The following is an 18,407-nucleotide window of genomic DNA, read 5'->3' as shown; positions in this document are numbered from 1 at the left end:
TATTTCCCAGGTGTGTAGACACTCATCTCTCTCTGGCTTTCTCACTGTCTTACTGCAGAATTTGAATTTTAAAAAATACGTTAAAAAAAAATACAGTGTCATTTGGAAACGTTTTCCTAATTGTCTTGAATGGAAGTAGCAGGGAGTGGATGGCATCACTCCCTAGCAGAAAAGGAATTAGACTGGCTTACATGACTCATGGCTTTCCCTTAAGGAAAGCTCCTTAAGGGCCATGTCTTATATTTTTATGCTCAGGTTGTAGCACCAAGTGCCCCGGCATTGTTCCAAGGGATTTGTACATACTGACACATCTAATCCACATAGCACTCCTGTAAATCCCTGCTGTACAGATGAAGGTCCTGGGGCTCAGGGAACTCGAGTGAAGTGACTTGCCCAAGTTCACACAGCTGAAATATGCGAGAGCCAGGATTTGGACTCAGGCTGTTTGCTACCAGGGTCTGAACTTTAACCACTATGTTATGCCATGTAATACAGTGCTCAGTAAGTTTGTTCAGTGTTATGAAAGGCTATGTGCTTCCCGCTTCGTAGAAGAAAATTAAGTCAACAGGTATTTCTTCCACTATAAACTCATGTATATTCATACCTTTTCCCCACTTCTTTTCTTCTAGTCTCAGAAAAGGTTTCTCTCTCTCTCTCTATTCAAGGCCTGTCCTTCCTTATGCCCTTGACCCTACCACTTCTCATTTTTTCCTGAACTTCTTTTATCAGTTATTCCATTTAGTAACTTCAGTCTCTCTTCTCCTTCTCCTCCTTCTCACCTATTAACTTGCTCAAGCGTCTAAGTAAATTCCCCCTTGGGACCCAGCATTCACCTTTCCAGCCCCCACTGTCCTCTCTCCTCCCATTCAAGCTTCTTAAAATAGTCCCCACCTCTTACCTCCCCTCCCATTCTTGTCGGTAGGTTCCAATCTGATTCCCACCTCATATACTATTTAAACTGCTTTCACCAAGTTAATCAACATATTCCCAATTGCTAAATGTTTTCATTTCTTATTTAGTGAAATTCTGTGCTGCCCTTGATTGCTCTCTCCCCCTTGAGACTCTGTTCACTTGGGTTCCTGGGGTTGGTTCTGCCCTCAGCACTCTACCAATTCTCCCTGGGAGACCCTATCAACTCTCCTAGTTTCAAGTGACCATCTCTTATAAAGGAAAATCTTCCTATCTAGTAGCTTGGCAGTCTTGGTATCTAGAGGGTGGGGGGAAGTGTACCCATTTTACCTTGTACATTTCTCTCTGTATTAATATCTATATATCTGTCTTCTCACTAGATTCTTCATTACCTGAGGGCAAAAACTTTTATTCACCTTTGTATCCTCAGCTCTTAGTACAGCCTGCCACAGTAGACATGCAACAGATATCTGTTGAACAAATGACCCTTTATAAACTTTGCTTCACAGATGTCCAAACAATTTCAGTAGATATCTCCAAATGTTTATAGAAATATTTTAAGCACTCAACAGTGTTATAATAGATGTTCAGAGAAGGGAGCTATCATTTTTGGCTGCGTAAGACTTTGTGACAGTGATAGCACTTGAGCCACAAAGTTTCAGTCCAGAGGCAGGAAAGGGAGGGGGAGAGTACTAACATTCGACTCCCAGGCCAGAGACTAGAGGGCAGCAACTGGAGTCTTCATTGATACATCAAGTTTGGATCAGGGAATAGAAGATTCACCTAAAGAGGTAGGAAATATAAACGTGGAGGGCCTGAGGGCTAAGCTAAGGAATCTTGACTTTATTCCTGGGCAAGTTGGAGCCTATACTGAAAAGGGTGCTCAGTGATCCTATCAATATATGAACCTGGTGGCAGAACGCTTGCTGCCTTGTAACCAGGATACGCTAGGTGAGCAGACCAGTGGGACACTCGTGAGCGAAATGAGAGCCTGATTCAGGGTGGTGGCACTGGAAACTATAAGAAAATAGATGTAGCACTTCACATATTTTATTAAATCAAATAAATTTTAACATCTTTGAAATGAAATTACATGTCTCAGCTTAATTGGTAGCATTTCTTCTTTCTTAACAACACGTAAAATAATGGTATATCTCAAAGTTGATGGTGTCCAAGATTCAATGATTACAATACCTGGATGTGAGTAAGAAATAGGGAATTCAAAGGAAAAGATTTAAACCTGGGCAACTGGAAGAATTCTATTATTCCTAACAAAAAAGTAAGGGTATTTCCTTGATCCCTATATAGGAGTCTAACCAAATCTTCTATTTGAGCAATGACCCATAGATGATAATGCTACTCACCTACTTTCCCCATCTGAACTTATAAATAATTAAAAATACTTATTAATGGCAACTTTAATATGAACATGTTTTGACCCTCAGGAAACTAACTGTCATAATTTAAAGGGAAGGGAATTGCCACTGAAAGGAGTACAACGGTGCTTAGGGATGGATGGCATGCAGTTTCTGGATCCAGCTGATACTCAAACATATCAAAGCAATTGATAACTTCAGTCATTTGAACAATCGGAACTTCTTCAAATACTGGTTCACTTCTTCCTTGGGGTAGGGACGGAGTGCAATGCAAGTGGGGATGTTCTCTGGCTGCTCCACCCACAGCTTGTGGTCAATGTTCTTCTGTTGCAGCGTCTCTGCCAGCAACTTTAAGGTGGTCTCATCTGGGGCCTACAAGGAGCAGAACACAGACTGAAAAGCCCATTTAGTAAGTGACAAAAGGCAAAGGAAAAAAAAAAAAGTATGGAGGGGGGCTCCTCTTAACTGAAACTGGAGGAACAGCTCTACCGAAGAAGGAACTGTAGAGCATGTCTCTAGAAACAACAGCTTCATTGCTCCATTTGCCGTTCACTCTCTGAAGGGGTGGGAGTGGGGGTGGGAATGCATTGTCAGTAATTATGCTCTACACATTTTCTAGTTCTGGTGCCTAAACAGCATCCCTAATCCCTCAGCCAGCTCTGACTTTAAGAGCTGACTACTGGAAGGATTTCTAAAATCACATCACCTCCACCTCCCTCCTACTTCCACCCTAGTCCACACAAACCTAGAAGGATTTTCTTTCCGCCAGGATAGTTCCCAGTTTTTAACTCAAGCGTGGGCAAACTATTCTCTAGTGTCCTTCTGAAACTGTTTCTCATCATCTTTATCACCCATGCTGAATCCCATTACAGGAAATAGCATAGCTATCACTCAGAAAATAAAGATACTTAGTGTGTTATGTTGCATAAGGTATATTTTTTTGCCTATGAAGGCAGAAGCCACTAAGATAACTAGAGGTTTGTCTTAATCAAATTAGAGGATGCTGGGATTGCCACTCTTAATCTGCTGAGTCCTTTGGGCATGCTGAAGAAGAATGCATTGACTTCCCCTCCCTCCTCCTTCAGCACCAGGAGCAGCACAGTACAAGTTAGAGTGAGTCCAAACCCTTGCTCTACCACTTACTGATTTGTGTGCTCTTTGATAAGTTATGTGACTTAGCTGAACCTTTGTGTCCCTGTTGTAAAAGGGGATGATAATGCTTCCTAGTAGTAGTGAGATTCAATGAAATCAGGCTCAGATCTGTGCCTGACACAAAGCACCCAGTGAATGGAGTTAATCTTGGCACTGTCTTATATTTTATTGGTCTTTATGGCTACAGCACCACCTTTATTTAATCAGTGGTGACTCCTACGGCCCTTTCTTGAGTCATAGCTAACAACAGAATCATGAGATGTCTTTTAAATTCAGAGGAGTCACTTAATCTCTGTGGGCTTCAGATATCTCATCTGAGAAAAGGGGTAAATATTTTATCTGCCTGAAAGCAAGGGAGTGGGGGATGTCTGAACTACATGATTTCTTGAAGCCTTCCTATAAAATCCTATAAAAGGAATCTAAAGGAAAAAGCTATCTGTTTCTTTTCTGCCTACTTATAGATTCTCAAGACATTTTCCTACAGGTTACAGTTTAATGTTTCATTACCCAACAGCAATTTTTCTCTTGAAAAATGATCTGCTTTTGCCAGCTGGCCAGGAAGGAATTACCCAACCCCTCCACCCCAGGTTTATTTATTAAAATAAATAAATTTTATGAGAAGAAAATTGCTTTAAAATGAAAGCAATATTTTTTTCATTATAAAATATGTGCTTAACGTAGGAAACTAAAAAAAAAATAGAGAAGCATTACAAAATAACCAAAATTCCACTACCCACTCACTACTTAATATTTGGATATATTTTCTTAGTTCTTACTTTCAAAATCTGGATCACTTTGTATGTAGAATATATAGTTCAATTAGAATCGCATCATGAGCACTCTTCCATGCCAGGTAAATATGCTCCAAAAACATGATTTATGCTAGTTTCGTAATAATCCATTATAAGGGCATAAGTTTAGACAATTCATCGTACTGGAAATTTAGTGATTTCCACTTTTTTTACTATTATAAAATGCTCCTATCCTTGTACAACGCTCTTTGGGTGCATCTTGCTATTTTCTTAGGATACATTTCTAGAGGCAGAATTGACAGAAGGTAAGGGTAAGATCTGTTTGGCTATCTGTAAAAAGAACCTTACGTCTGATGCTAGGTTCAAATTATACTAGGGTTCACATTTATTTTCAAATAATTTGGCGTCAGAACCAGGTAAATGCTCCAGTTTGACTTCACTTGCAATAAGGAACCCCGCGTCCTTACCCTTCTGGATCGGTTTTGCGAAGAGGGTTAAGGACGGTACTTTTCTGCGCAGCCATTAAAAGGCCGGCGCAGTGCACAGGTAGAAAGGCGGGTGTCGCTCCACCAGCCTCCGCCCTCACAGGCATCTGTTTAAGAGGGACGCAGGTAAGACCGAAGGGGTGCGGGAAGCATTTATAACGGGCCCGATGTCCACTCGTCACACCGTCAGGCCCCGCCCAGTCAAGGTAAGGCTCCCTGGGCAATAGCTCAAGCCCCAGGAACCTTACCAAAACTTGTAAGTCAAACACCCCTCCCCACTAATGCCACACCCACTCCATGAAGTTAGGCCCTCCAACTCAAGACCACACCCTCTTCCGGTCTCGATATCCTCAGGGCCCCTCCCCCTCCGCCCGCGCCTCACCTCGAGGACCACCTTGCGCATGCGCCCCAGCTCCCGGAGGTAAGCGGCCGTGTGCGGGTGGTCCCGGTGAATGTGCAAGGCCGCGGTGGCTGCGTGACAAGCCTGTGCTACCAATGCGCCCGCTGGCCAGGAAAACGGCGCCTGTGATAGATCCTTTCGTAACACCAGGTACTGTACCAGGATCTGCGGCTCTGCGCCAGCGGCCGCCATCTTCCCGCACAACTTAAAGGCCAGGCCTATCCTCCGATGCATGCCGGGATCAGGGAGGGGCCCTGAGTGCTGCCATGTTTTTGTACGTTGGGAGTGCAAAGCACGCTGGGACCGGTTGGCTTGGATTTGAAGGCAAGCGGGAACAGCCAGAGGAGAGGAAGTAAGGGAAAGTAAGACCCAGTGGCGGTCGGGACCGTGATAGGGTGGAAGGCTGAGCGGCATTCTTACAGCTCCTTCCGTGTGCAAGGAAGCCCGGAGGAACCAGAGGCGCGGCGCCTTAGGAGCGCGCAGGGGCGGGGAGGTAGACGTGGACACCGCCGACTCGGACCCGGGGAGCGGACCGGGCGGGTCAGGGAAGGGGAGTCCTAGCGACGACACTTGGGGTGTCCGGGGCGCACGGGTGCGTACCAGCGTTGCGTGTGCCTGCCCTCTAGGTTTGTCTGAATATGAATCGATTCTTGACATTTTGTCTCCAAGGACAGCCCTATTACTGGTGCTTGGACAGCTTTCTAGCAAGGCTCTTGGAAATCTGAGGAGGAGATGGAGCTGGCGAATACTCTAAGTCAAGACGGCGAGTCCAGAGGAGGTATTCAAAGGGTCGCCTTTCCCCCCCTTACTCCTGCTGCCCAAACAACGCGCAGGTTGAAAGCCCTTCCCTCCTTTAACCGATGTGTGACCTGTCCTGTTTGGGAGCAGGATGGTGAAAGGAACTAACATTGAAGACTTAAAGGGACAGGCAGCTAAGATCATTGGAGCAGGAAAAATTACTTCACATATTCTAGGCTCTTATCCCTTTCTAGACCAATAGGTTGCATTCCTAGTATGCTAAGCGTTCATATTCAGAGCTACAGTTCTAGCCAATGAGCTTTCTTTACTCTTCCCAGGATTTGGGGGGAGCCATTTTTGCATTACTCCCGTGGAAGAGGCAGTGACTGGTATTGGTCAGACCTGGGTTGGAGTCCTGGCTCTGCCATTATAAATACTGTGGCCTTGGGCAAGTTATTTTACTTTTCTCTGCCTCAGTGTTTTCATCTGGAAAATGGAGAGGAATAATAGCATTGTGGTGGTGGCTGTGGAAATTAGATAATTCTTTTAATGCTTTTCAAGTGAAGCATTTAGCACATGCCTAATGCATAGGAAATATTAAATAAATGCTTTAATTCTTTGCATGCTTTGCAAGTAAAGGATCTAGCACAAGTGTCTCTTTTTTTAATAAATTTATTTTATTTCGTTTTGGCTGTGTTGGGTTTTCGTTGCTGCACGCGGGCTTTCTCTAGTTACAGTGCGCGGGCTTCTCATTGCGGTGGCTTGTTGTGGAGCACGGGCTCTAGGCGCGTGGGCTCAGTAGTTGTGGCGCACGGGCTTAGTTGCTTCGCGGCATGTGGGATCTTACCGGACCAGGGCTTGAACCTGTGTCCCCTGCATTGGCAGGCGGGTTCTTAACCACTGTGCCACCAAGGAAGCCCCACAAGTGTCTTAATATGTAGGAAATGTTCACAGATGCTTCACTGCTAGAGTTGATTAGCATTATGAAACTGTGACCTTTACTATATTGGTCTTTAGTTAGTCTCTTAGGATCTGAGATTGCCTCTGAATTTCTATCTGTTGGTGAGCTTGTTTTCCTGTCTGATACCCAGTAATATTGGTGGACGGTTCCTTTCAGTGTGTGCCTTTATAGTCCTATGCTCCTAATACTTTTCAGAGTACTTATTCAAGCCTCTGTGGATGTCTAAATCCAGTTATGCATTAGCACTTTGGGAAAACATGCGTAAAACCAAGAAAAACAATTCTGCATTAAAAAAAACAATTTCTGAGAGAGTCTGAATTTGGTGACCCTGTTTTCCTCTGGGTCACTATTATCATAGATAACTGAGATTAGCCATTTTCAGATGATGCCGTTTTTGAACAGTGTCTTGGTCAGGGACTGCTTGTAGGTCAGTGTTCGGCCTAAGAGGTTGCTGATCACTGACTTCTGTTGTCAGCTCCTCCTGTTTTATAAATTGTTGGCAACGTCTCCAGTTTAGCTGACCACAGAGTTCTGGATAAAGGGTCACCCTCTGTTCTTCCCTGAAGTGCTTCCCGTTCCTGGGGTTAGAAATCCTTAGCTTCTTGTGAAACTCCCTTTTTACTTCCCTCAGGTGTTTTAGCTCACTTGGAAAGACTAGAGACTCAAGTGAGCAGATCCCGTAAAAAAATGGAAGAGCCACAGAGTGCACAGGCAGAGGAAAGTGCTCTTGGAACCAGGATTCATGAACTGAGACGTCTGCGAGATAAGCTGAGGGCTGAAGTGAAACAACATCAAGCTAGTGTGAGTAGAAGGGTGATCGACGTTGGCAGGCTTTCCTAGAGTGTAAAAAACAAACGTGATCTGGGAATTAGCAAATTCGTGTAATACGTTTTACCTGTGGTCTTACTGGAGGGATTTCAGTCCTTGATCCCTCAAGTGATCAAATCTGTAGAGTCGGCTAATGTCAATACCCGCTAACAGCTGGCAGGCATTACTGATGGGCCAGGCGAATTCTTCATAATAATCTCTTAAACCTGCCCTCATAGACATGAGCCTGTTACCTTAATCTCAGCCAGACTTGAGTCATTAGCACCATCTTTCTATAACCCAACCTGAAACCTCACAGTAAACTTTGACTTTTCCCTCTTTTCAGCTTTCTCTCTAGCCCAGGTTCAGTTAGTAAAACCTGTCAAATTCTTCTTTAGATTGTCTTTGTGCCCCTCCCCCACCCCCTGCTGTAGAGCACGTATTATCCACATGGGTCCTAAATATTTACCAGGTGATTTAGATGGCGGGATTATTGCAGCAGTCTGCTAGTTTGTTTTCTTCTGGTATTTATACTTCTCTGATAAATTCCGCACAGCCAAGAAAATCTTCATAAAACACTACATTTTTCATTAAATTACAAGTTTCCTTGCTCAAAGTGTCAGTAATTATTCATTCCTCCTGGGTTAAGGTCAGCCTTCTTTTTCTTGTCTTCCCTCCCTCTCTTCCTTTTCCCCCTTTCCTCCATTCTCTTCCTCCCTCCCCCCTTCCTTTTTTATTAAAGTAAAAATATATATATATATGTATACACATACACACATATGTGTATATATGTTGTGCACAAATCTGAAGATCCTTTTACAGAACGAACACACCCTGGTAAGTACCACACAGATCAAAGTGTAGACTACTACCAGCACCCCAGAAGTCTCCCTCTTAAATCCTCCTAGTCATTTCCCTCAAGGTAACTGCTATTCTGGTTTCTGTTACTATACATTGGTTTTACTTGTTATGGAGCTTTACATAAATTTAAAAAGTATAAACTCTTATGTCGGGCTGCTTTTGCTGAATGTTATCTCTGTGAGGTTCATCCATATTGGTGCATGCTGTGGTCACTCTTTTATATTGCTATATAATTATTCCGTTGAAGAAATATCCCACAATTGTTTTACTTATTGTACTTATTGGTGACATTTGAGTTATTTGGATTGTTTCACTTTGGGGCTATTAAGAATAATGCTGCTGTGAACATTGTTGTTCCTGTCTTTTGATATAAAAATATATACTTTTCTGTTGAATTGCTGGGTCACAGGGTATGCAGATTATCTTTAGTAAATACTGTCGAACAGTATTTGAAAGTTATTGTACCAATTTTACATTCCCAGCAACAGTGTATAAGGTTTCCATTGTTCTGCATCTTTACTGATACTTGGTGTTGTCAGTTTTAGAAATTTTTCATTCTAGAGTGTGGGAGTAAATCATTGTGGATTAATTCGCGTTCGCCTATATAACTGATGGTTTTAAGTACCTGTTTGGACACTTGAAAATCTTCTCTTGTGAACTTCTTAAGACTTTTGCAGAATTTTTATTGGGCTGTATATCTCTTATTAAATTGTAGAATTCTTTACACATTTTGGATATGAGTTATTTTTTGTGTATCTGTATTCCAGATCTTTTTTTTTTTTTTTTTTTTTGCGGTACGCGGGCCTCTCACAGTTGTGGCCTCTCCCGTTGCGGAGCACAGGCTCCAGACGCGCAGGCTCAGCAGCCATGGCTCACGGGCCCAGCCGCTCCGCGGCATGTGGGATCTTCCCGGACTGGGGCACGAACCCGTGTCCCCTGCATCAGCAGGCGGACTCTCAACCACTGCGCCACCAGGGAAGCCCCAGATCTTCTTTTAAAGACTGGCTTGCCTTTTCACTCTCTAACAATGTGATGAGAAGAAAGTCTGCATTTTAATGAAGTTTGATTGAGGAATCTAACTTTATGCTTACCGTTCTTGTTTCCTTTTAATCTTTGCCTAACTTTAAGAACATGAAGATATTCTGTGTTATTTTCTAAAAGCTTTATTTTACTTTTTATTTTCAGAATTACAGTCCCTCTGAAATTGATTTTTGTGTATGGTGTGAAATAGAGGTCATACTTCTTTTTTTTTTTCCATATGGATATCCAGTTCATCCAGTACTACTTCTTGAAGACCACTCTTTTCCCACTGTATTGCAGTGGGTCTTTGGGTCCACTGTGGGCCCGCTTCTGAGTTCTGTTCTGTGCCATTGGTCTGTTTGTCTTTGTGCTAATACCAGAGGTTTATTATTGAAAGTTTTGATACCTATAGTTTAGGTCTTCCTCAGAATTATCTTGGCTATTGTTGGCCCCTCGAATTTCGCATAAATTTGGGAATCGGCTGTCAATTTCCAAAAAGAAACCTCCTGTGGCTTTGATTGGAATTGCACTGAATCTATATATTGATTTGGAGAGGACTGAAATCTTTATAGTATTGTGTCTTCCAGTCAGTGTACATGGCGTATCTTCTAGCTTCTTGGGATGAACACTTATTGTTTTATAAGTCTTCTTTTCTCCTGTATGTGTTTAAGGTTATAAATTTCCCTCTAAGCATAGAATCTTAGTCCATATGGGCCACAATAACAAAAGTGCCATAAACTGGATGACTTATAAGCAACAAATATTTATTTTTTACAGTTTTAGATGCTGGGAAGTCCAGGATCATGGCACCAGCAAATTCAGTGTCTGAGGACTTAACTACCTCTTTGATCGTGGTCTTACTGTAACCTCACATGCCGGAAGAGGCATGCTAGCTCTTTGGCATCTCTTTTATAAGGGCACTAATCCCATTCATGAGGGCTCCCCCATCATGACCTAATCACCTCCCAAGGGCCCCACCTCCAAATACCATCACATTGGGCTTTAGGTTAGGTTTCTGAAGTTTGAGGGACACAAACATTCAGTTCATAGCACATGGCTTTAGCTATATCCCACAAGTTTTGGTATATCATGTTTTCATTATTTCAATTCAAAATATTTTTGATTTCCATTGTAATATCTTCTTTTTCCCATAGGTTTGTTTTAGAAATATATTGCTTAATTTCCAAAAATTGGGGGATTTGTTAGTAATTTTTTTAGTTACTGATTTATAGCTTAATTCCATTGTGATCAAAGAACATGACCCAGCATGTTTTGATAAATGTTTTGATAAATGTTCCATGTGCATTAAATGTGGGTTTTGCATTTTGGGGTACTGTATTCTCTCTATCAAATAGACCAAATATGTTCATCATGATGTTCAGATATTTTATATCCTCACTAATTTACTTGTCAACTTGTTTTATCAGTTACTGGGATAAATGTGTTGAAATCTCCTGCTGTAATTGTGGATTTGTACATTTTTTTCCCTTTCATTCCATTTTGCTGTATAGTAGGTCCAAACAAATTTAGGATTGTTATATCTTCCTGGTTGACTTAACTTTTATCATTATGAAATGTTCCCTTTTCTTTTAGTTAAACTTCTTAAAGTCAACTTTGTCAAATATTAGTATCACTACAACAGCTCTTGTTCTTGTAAGTATCAATAGCATATAGTTAGACATTTTTAATCCAGCCTGGCAGTCTTTGTCTTTTAATTAAAGTATTTAGTCCATGAACTTTTAATATGATTACTAACATATCTGGATCTCAGTCTACCATGTTATTATTTATGATCTTATTTGTTCTTTGTTTCTTTTTTGTCCTTTCTTTCCACCTTTTGGATTGATCTTTTTTTTATTATTTCACTTCTCTAATTATACATGCTTTTAGCATTCTTTTTGTGGTTATCCTCCACAAAACATGCTTTTTTTTCTTACTAGAATATACTTTAGATTAGTACTTGTACCACTTTCTGGATAATTACAGAACCTTCTAACATCTTTTCTCTCCCACACATGCAGCCTTTCATGTTATTATTGTCATATGTTAATTCTACATATACTTAAAACTGTATGAAACACTTTTGTTTGTATAGTCACTATGCCTTTAGAGTTATATATATATATTTACCTTTTTCAGTGCTCTTTATTACTTGCTGCATTTCCAGATTTTCATCTGGGATTATTTTCCTTCAGTGTAAGTAGTTCCTTTTGGTACTACTTTCAGTGTAAATTTGCTGGAAATAAATTCTCTATTTTTGTTTGTCTGAAAATGCCGTATTTCACTATATTTTTCATGTTTAAAGGTATTTTTGCTCAGTATAGAATTATAGATTGAAATTTATTTTCTTTTATACTTTAAATACATTTTTCCATTGTCTTCTAGTTCCATAGTTTCTGTCAGATGTTAGTCTTATTGTTTGCATATAGTGTGTCCTTTGCCCTTTGGCTGCTTCATGGTTCTGTCTTTGGGTTTTAGCAGTTTTATATCATAATGTGGCTAGGATTGGTTTTCTTTCTTCATCCAGCTTGGTGTTTGTAGCACTTCTTAAATTAATTACTTGCTGTTTTTCATTTATTTGGAAAATTTGGCCAGCATCTTTCAAATAATGCATCTGCCTCATTCTTTCCTGTATTTCTGGGGCTCCCAAGTATGGAGTTTTTGTTTTGTTTTTACTGTGACCTATGTCTTATATCTTTAATCTAGATAAGAAAATATACCTATTTTCTACTTTTTCTATGTGTCCAGTCAGCTTTTAAACCTGTTGAATTCCTGATTTTGGTTATTGTATTTTTTGGATTTAGGATTTTCATCTGACTTTAATAGATTCCAGCCCCTTGGTGTGAGTTCTTCATCTTTTAATCTATTTTAATGACTATGCCTAATAACTCAAATAGCTGAATCCCTTTGGATCTGCTTCTGTTGTCTTCTTTTTTCTCCTGGTTTTCAGAGGTCTGTTCCTCTTCCCTGATATGCTGCTTTTTTTTTTTTTCAGTGATGGGTATCGTATGAAAAAATATAGGGATTCTGAACTATGTCCTCTTCCTCCAGAAAGAATTTCATTTTTTTTCTGACAGGCAGATAGCATATGGGCATATCACTTTAATCGTTGAAGTAGTCTGTTTCTGGTTTGCCCTTACTCCTAGGGTGTAGTCCTTTGGTGGGGGGCGGGGGGACCTCACTTGAAAGCTTGGGTGTGTTGGGAACAGATCTGTCAAGATCCCCCTTCTTTGGCAGGCCCTGATCTCCAGAATCTCTGCTTAGCTTTTTAACTTTCAGGAGCTTCTTTCTGTTTTGGTTTCTAAGTACCCAGCCACACATAGGCAGTTTAGGATTTGGCAAGTGCCTGGAAGGCAAGTTGTATGCAGAATGTTGGGTTCCCTTTTCTATAGTTTGACCCACAGGAAGGCTGCTCTGGTAACCTTGATCTCCAGTTTTTGTTTCCCTGGCATGGTGAGACTGCTACAAAATTTAGCCTGCAGCTTTCTATTTGGCCTGTATGCCTTGTGATTAAAATCAGCAAATGCTCTGAGGGGGAAAACCTCAGGAAATCCCAGCTCACTTCAGAGCATTTATCCTTAGTCTTCAATCTGGCTATTTTGGTGATTCTCCAGTGCCTTCGGGCCATTTTCTGTTTGTTTACTTGCATGATTGCTTATTCCTCTTTGGTATTTGATCCAGCTTGTGTAGTTGTCTCAGAGGGAGAGTTAGTCCAATACCTCCTACTGGGCCGTATCTCCCAGCGTGTGGCTTAGAGTCAGTATTTCTCATCCTGGCACTTGAAAACCTGCACAGTCTGACCCAAACCAACTTTCCCAGCCTTGCCTCTTCGCAGCTGTTTTTGCTTCCTAGACTTTCCTGACATCCTTTTCTTTCTTCTCTCACAGTACTCTCCATGCCAACCAAGTTCATTGTTGTCCAGGCCAGCACAATTTCTACTTCTGATTCCTAGCACTAACCCACAAGATTCTTCCTCTGCTGTGAATTCATAGCACCAGGTGGCTGGCCACTGTAGCATTTCTTGATCGATTTATATAATAAAAAAATATTGTGCATTTAAATTTTTTCCAGGTAGGTGAGGGCATGGGATTTCTATTATGCCCCTTTGTACCCAGTTTGATCTGCTACATATCTCGCAGGTTAAAGCATCTACTACCAATGTAGAACCCGACCAAACATTAGAGATTACTGAGCAAGAAGGTTTGAAGAGAAAATGGGAAAACGTGAAAGCCATTCTGCAGGCATATCGTTTTACAGGTATAGTTTTTTTCTGACCTGTTTCAGTCTCGGTCTCTTGTCTCTAGTGAGTTAGTTTGCAAGATGTATTATAAGTCCTGGACTTACTTCATGAACATTGACTTTTGCCCCCTTCAACATACACACACAAAGCTGGCATGCTCTTCATAGGCAACTTGCCCTACAGGACTGGCCCCTTTGTGCAGCAGCAGGTTGACTGGTGGCTGGCTTAGACTGTTCATTTTTAGCAATTTGACGTGTGCTAGATGGTGTGCTACAACTTCCTTTACTGCTGGCTTGCTTTATGCCACTGGTCAAATAGTTTGAACCCCTCAAGTCTCTGTTTCACCATTAAAATGAGGATTTATTTACCTATTATCTGTATCATAAGAGGATTGTGGGAAGACGTGGGGACTACCATAAATTATTTGACACTCAGGAAAAAAGAAGCATAGGTAAATTGAAAAGTTCAAAATCTCTTCCTCAGTAATTTAATATTTAGGATGCTCTTTCTTTCCCACCATTCTTCTGTGGTTTTATCAACTCAAAGTGAGCTAGAGTCAGTGAGAAGAAAGAGTCTGTTGTCATTCATTCAACGAGCATTTGAGCCCATGATGTATGTAACTAGGCAGTGCTGAGGGGACTGGGATGCACAGGTGAATAGGATACTGCCTCTGCCTGACATCTCTTAAGGTATCCTCTTATTTGTCTCAGGGATCAGTGGGAAACTGACCAGCCGAGGAGTCTGTGTCTGCATCAGCACTGCTTTTGAGGGGAATCTGCTGGATTCCTATTTTGTGGACCTTGTCATGCGGAAACCACTTCAGATACATCACCATTCGATTCCAGTCTTCATTCCTCTGGAGGAGATATCTGCAAAATACTTACAGACTAATATTCAGCACTTCCTGTTCACTCTCTGCGAGTACCTGAATGCTTACTCTGGGAGGAAGTACCAGGCAGATCGACTTCAGGTATCTGCGATCTTATAAAGCATTTTGTGAGCCCAGATGAGCTTAAAAGGAGAAAAAGGGACATGTTCTTTTTTTGTACTTTCAAATGTTTCATAACTCTGAGCCGGAAGTTTGACCACTGTCCTTCTAATGCTTGTTTCTTATTAATATACAAGCTATTTTCCACCTTCTCTTCTGTTGAAACTCTGGATGATGTTGAAGCATGGATACCAGTTAAGGGATTATTCACTCATGAATGGTGATTCTCAAGCTTTTGAACTTGACCCTTCCTTCGCCTCACAAAGTGGTAGGGTACAGTTGCTATACTTTTAATTCAACAGGAATTTATAGAGTACCTACTATGTGCCGGGTGTCTTGCTGAACCTTGGGTATAGGTGCACAGCAGAATAATGGTTTCTTGAAATACCACAGAGGAATACTCTCCATCTTTGCCTAAGCTCTGGCTTACCTTCTATTTAGGGTTGCAGTTGAGCTTAGGGTTGAGGTAAAAAGGGAAAAAAAAGGTAGGAAATGAATGCAAATAGGGAATAAGTGACTCTTAAAATAAGTGACTCTTATACCTCTTTATGCATTTGGAATGACTCTGAAGCTCCTGGTTGTCAGATAAACTTAAACTGATATGTAGCCTGGTTGTCAGATAAACAAATTGGTACGTGAATGTAGACATGAAGCATCTCAGCCATACATATGTCAATGCAGCTCTTGGCAGAAACAGTATCTCCCCTGTATCCCCAGCCCCTGGCCATTTACTTAGACTCTAGGCTGCTACCAGTTCTTAATTATCTTATAAATCTCTGTCATTTGTCCTTTTTTCAGGCCTTTCTCCGTCCTTCATTTATTTCTGAGATTTAATTAATAGGCCCTGTTTTTGGTAGACATGTTTGAAGCGGCATAACCTATCACTGCCTTTGGAGTTGTAATTGTCATATACTTTGTGTCTCTTTTGATCCTCACCCCCATTAGAGTGACTTTGAAGCCTTTCTGGCTGGGCCTTTGCAGAGAAACTCACTGTGCAACTTGCTGTCATTTACTTACAAAGCGGAGCCGGAAGGCCAGTCCTTCCCATTTTGTGCTAGACTGCTATATAAGGACCTCACGACAACTCTTCCAACTGATGTCACTGTTACTTACCAAGGTAAGAGGAAGGATACCTCCAGGAAGAAATTATAATATGCCTGGGTTACTCAGATTGATTGAAACAGGGCGAAATAGACTACATCAGTTGGGCCTCTTGAGACACTTTCTTCTGTGTATGTACTATGAACAGAAAAATATGAAGACAGATACCAAGAATATCTTCCTTGTTTCTACCAAATTTTCTTCTCCTCTTTGTAAGTAGTAAACACAATTATCCTAGTTTTCCTTTCTCCTTTGCTCCATCCAACTCCGCTAGAGTTCTTTCAGCTTATGATTTGTTTTCATTGGAGACCCCTCTTAGACAGCTAATGAGGCTGTGTCATAGGGTCACTGTGGTGGAGAGAGCCAAGACTCGTTTCACTGTGAAACCAAGTAGACATGACAAGTCAGCATATACTTAGCTCTCCAGAGACTTCTCTAAATGAGAATTTTTCAGGGATGGCTGAGACATTTGCTATGACTTTGTTTTCGTTAAGTGTACCACAGTACATGGGCGATAATGAGAAAAAGGATAAAATGTTTTTACGAGGCAGAAATTTTGAAGCTGCCACAGGTTTCACATCATAGGCTTTTGATTTCTCTGGGCAGAGTTTCTGGTCTCAAAATTTCATTGGACCAGTAAGGGGCAAGCCTCTCTCAGCTCCAGACCAAATTAAAAAAAAAGTTAGACGTGTCCAGAATATTAGTGATCCAAGTTCTGATTCCTACAGTTGCACTAAATGAGATTGATAGGTTCTATCTTTTTCTAGGGACGGATGCATTATCCACCACACAGGAAGAACAGCGAGCAGCCCATGAAAATCTGTTTTTTACAAAGCCCCTACATCAAGTGTTTACTTCATTTGCAAGAAAAGGAGACAAGCTGGATATAAGCCTGGTCTCCTAGAATATTATTTTCATTGGGAACACATCAGAAGTGAGTAAACTAGTACTGACCATAGTTGCAAGCAAGGTCCTGGGAACTGAAAACTGTTGTAAAGGCTCAGACTCCTTGCCTGGGGACCGTCCTTGCAATGAGAACAGACACCCACCTCACCAGCATGGTTAGGGACAAGTTTGAGTCTGTAGACCCTGGCATTTTCAGACAGTTCTCCATGATTGCCTGGTCACTTGTTACAATGCTCAAGAGTATCTCTTCTCTTGAGATATTGATTTGATCATACATTTTAGCTAAAAATCAGAGTGGTCTGTGGGGGTAATAGAGGGTATTTTGTGAAAAAGGGAGTATGTACCATACAATTGAAGAGTATTTCTAGCTTTTATGATACCTTCAAGTAATTTTGCCTTACTTTCCTTATCTGTGACTTTTGAAAAGAAAGTTCTTAGAACACTCTAGGTTCATGATATGACATGAATCATATAGTTAAGAAGGGAAGTGTGTTTAATCTTTTGTTTGGAATGGAATATTCTAGGTCACTGCTTTACAAAGAATATGGCATGAGAAAGTACTATGGATAAAATAATGAGGGTTCCATGTATCTAATGTCGTTTCCTAGAACATGTTAGTAGAGCACAGAATGTATTAATAAGCTCAGCGGTAAAAAAGCATGATCAGAAGTCTCATAATTTGATCACTGCAGAGGGAAGCGGATCCCCCTCCTTTGTCTCTTCCCTCTCCTGCAAGCTGCAGGCCCTGGCTGTACATGTATCTTCCTCATCTCCTGGTCCAGTTAGGGTGCCACTTCTTGTAACCATGGCCTCTGCTCTGCTGGTGCTTTTTGTTCCTTGGCTTGGGAGTATACGCAGGGCTAGTGCTCGGATGTAAAAACCTGTCATGGCGCTATTTTAGTTCCTGTCCCGTTTCCCGCCCCGCCCCACTCCCCCAGTCACAAATAGGAGTCATTACCACCCGTACTGCCCAAGGCCAAGACCTGATGGCCACGCAGCAACCTGCAGGTGTGGCAGCCCCAGCTAACTCTGGGAGGAGCACAGGGGACTGGTCAAGCCAGCTTGGACCACCGTTTAGAAAGAAGCAGCTTAAGAAGAGAGCAAGGTCCTAGTTTAAGCTCTTGCCTTCCAGGCACATGGTGAGGACCAGTGTGGGAGGCAGCAAAGCACTTCTCAGGTGAGGGCTGGTAACAGAATTTTCCCAATGATCATATTCAAGCTGAATAAAGCTTTTAATAAAACAAACAGTCTTGTTCTTTATCAATACCTGTAAATTCGCTTTTAAAGCAGTAGCAAACGCGACTGTAGCAAGAGCTCAAAAGGCAAGGCAATATCGGAAAGTTTTTTAACAGAAAGTTAAAAATATAAATGTAGAAGATCTGTTTATATATTTTTCTTTCAGAAATAAAGTCCCTTTCCCTCCCTCCCTCCCACCAGGTAAAAGGAAATATTGCACTTTCTGCTCTCATGACTAAGGTGACTGACTGGGGTTCCAGAAGAACCTTTCAAGATTATCAGGACGAGGCCCATTCACGTAACTCGGACCACAGAGGCAAGCAGGTCTTCAGAGTGAATGCTTCCAAGTTCTAGCTGGGGACAGAGCAGCTGCCAGCCCTGTACGTAAACAGAGCTGCCCCACCTGTGCTCCCAGCCGGGCCCAAAGGCAGCAGCCTTGTTCTGCCTCTGGTACATTCCTGCTCACAGTGGCCAC

General features: G+C 41.6%; 2 protein-coding genes across 8 annotated transcripts in view; one reads left to right on the top strand and one right to left on the bottom strand.

The window, feature by feature from the left end:
• Nucleotides 1-1,948: 1,948 nt before the first annotated feature.
• The window catches only part of ADCY3 (adenylate cyclase 3), a 98,409-nt gene continuing 81,950 nt past the window's right edge, over nt 1,949-18,407 (bottom strand). For 4 of the 5 annotated variants that reach the window (XM_079941655.1, XM_079941657.1, XM_079941656.1 and 1 more), the window contains one exon: nt 1,949-2,657. In XM_079941655.1, coding sequence (XP_079797781.1) covers nt 2,487-2,657 — 171 coding nt within the window. In that variant the 3' untranslated portion in view covers nt 1,949-2,486. Of the gene's footprint in view, nt 2,658-5,056; nt 5,419-18,407 lie in introns of those variants that run through there. The other variant, XM_079941660.1, reaches the window with a different exon arrangement.
• Nucleotides 5,089-18,269, top strand: CENPO (centromere protein O). 3 transcript variants are annotated; one of them, XM_079941665.1, is made up of 8 exons: nt 5,089-5,224; nt 5,744-5,852; nt 7,405-7,574; nt 13,601-13,718; nt 14,412-14,671; nt 15,635-15,806; nt 16,558-16,724; nt 18,134-18,269. In XM_079941665.1, the coding sequence occupies exons 2-7, from the start codon at nt 5,807-5,809 to the stop codon at nt 16,692-16,694; spliced, it is 903 nt and encodes a 300-aa protein (XP_079797791.1). In that variant the 5' UTR covers nt 5,089-5,224; nt 5,744-5,806; the 3' UTR covers nt 16,695-16,724; nt 18,134-18,269. The 3 variants fall into 3 exon arrangements, with proteins under 3 accessions (XP_079797791.1, XP_079797792.1, XP_079797793.1); XM_079941666.1 differs by lacking the exon at nt 5,089-5,224 and adding an exon at nt 5,410-5,426; XM_079941667.1 differs by lacking the exon at nt 5,089-5,224 and adding an exon at nt 5,420-5,436.

Source organism: Stenella coeruleoalba (assembly GCF_951394435.1).
Source record: "Stenella coeruleoalba genome assembly, chromosome: 13".
Classification (NCBI taxonomy): Eukaryota; Metazoa; Chordata; class Mammalia; order Artiodactyla; family Delphinidae; genus Stenella; species Stenella coeruleoalba.
The sequence above is the reverse complement of the archived record's forward strand: the minus strand, read 5'-3'. Positions and strand labels throughout refer to the sequence as shown.

What these genes read in the sequence shown, in the direction of transcription:
- CENPO (XM_079941665.1), top strand. Translation starts at nt 5,807, where the DNA reads ATGGAGCTGGCGAATACTCTAAGTCAAGACGGCGAGTCCAGAGGAG. An exon ending in AGACGGCGAGTCCAGAGGAG is followed by an intron (nt 5,853 to 7,404) that starts GTATTCAAAGGG and finishes TACTTCCCTCAG; the next exon opens with GTGTTTTAGCTCACTTGGAA. An exon ending in TGAAACAACATCAAGCTAGT is followed by an intron (nt 7,575 to 13,600) that starts GTGAGTAGAAGG and finishes CATATCTCGCAG; the next exon opens with GTTAAAGCATCTACTACCAA.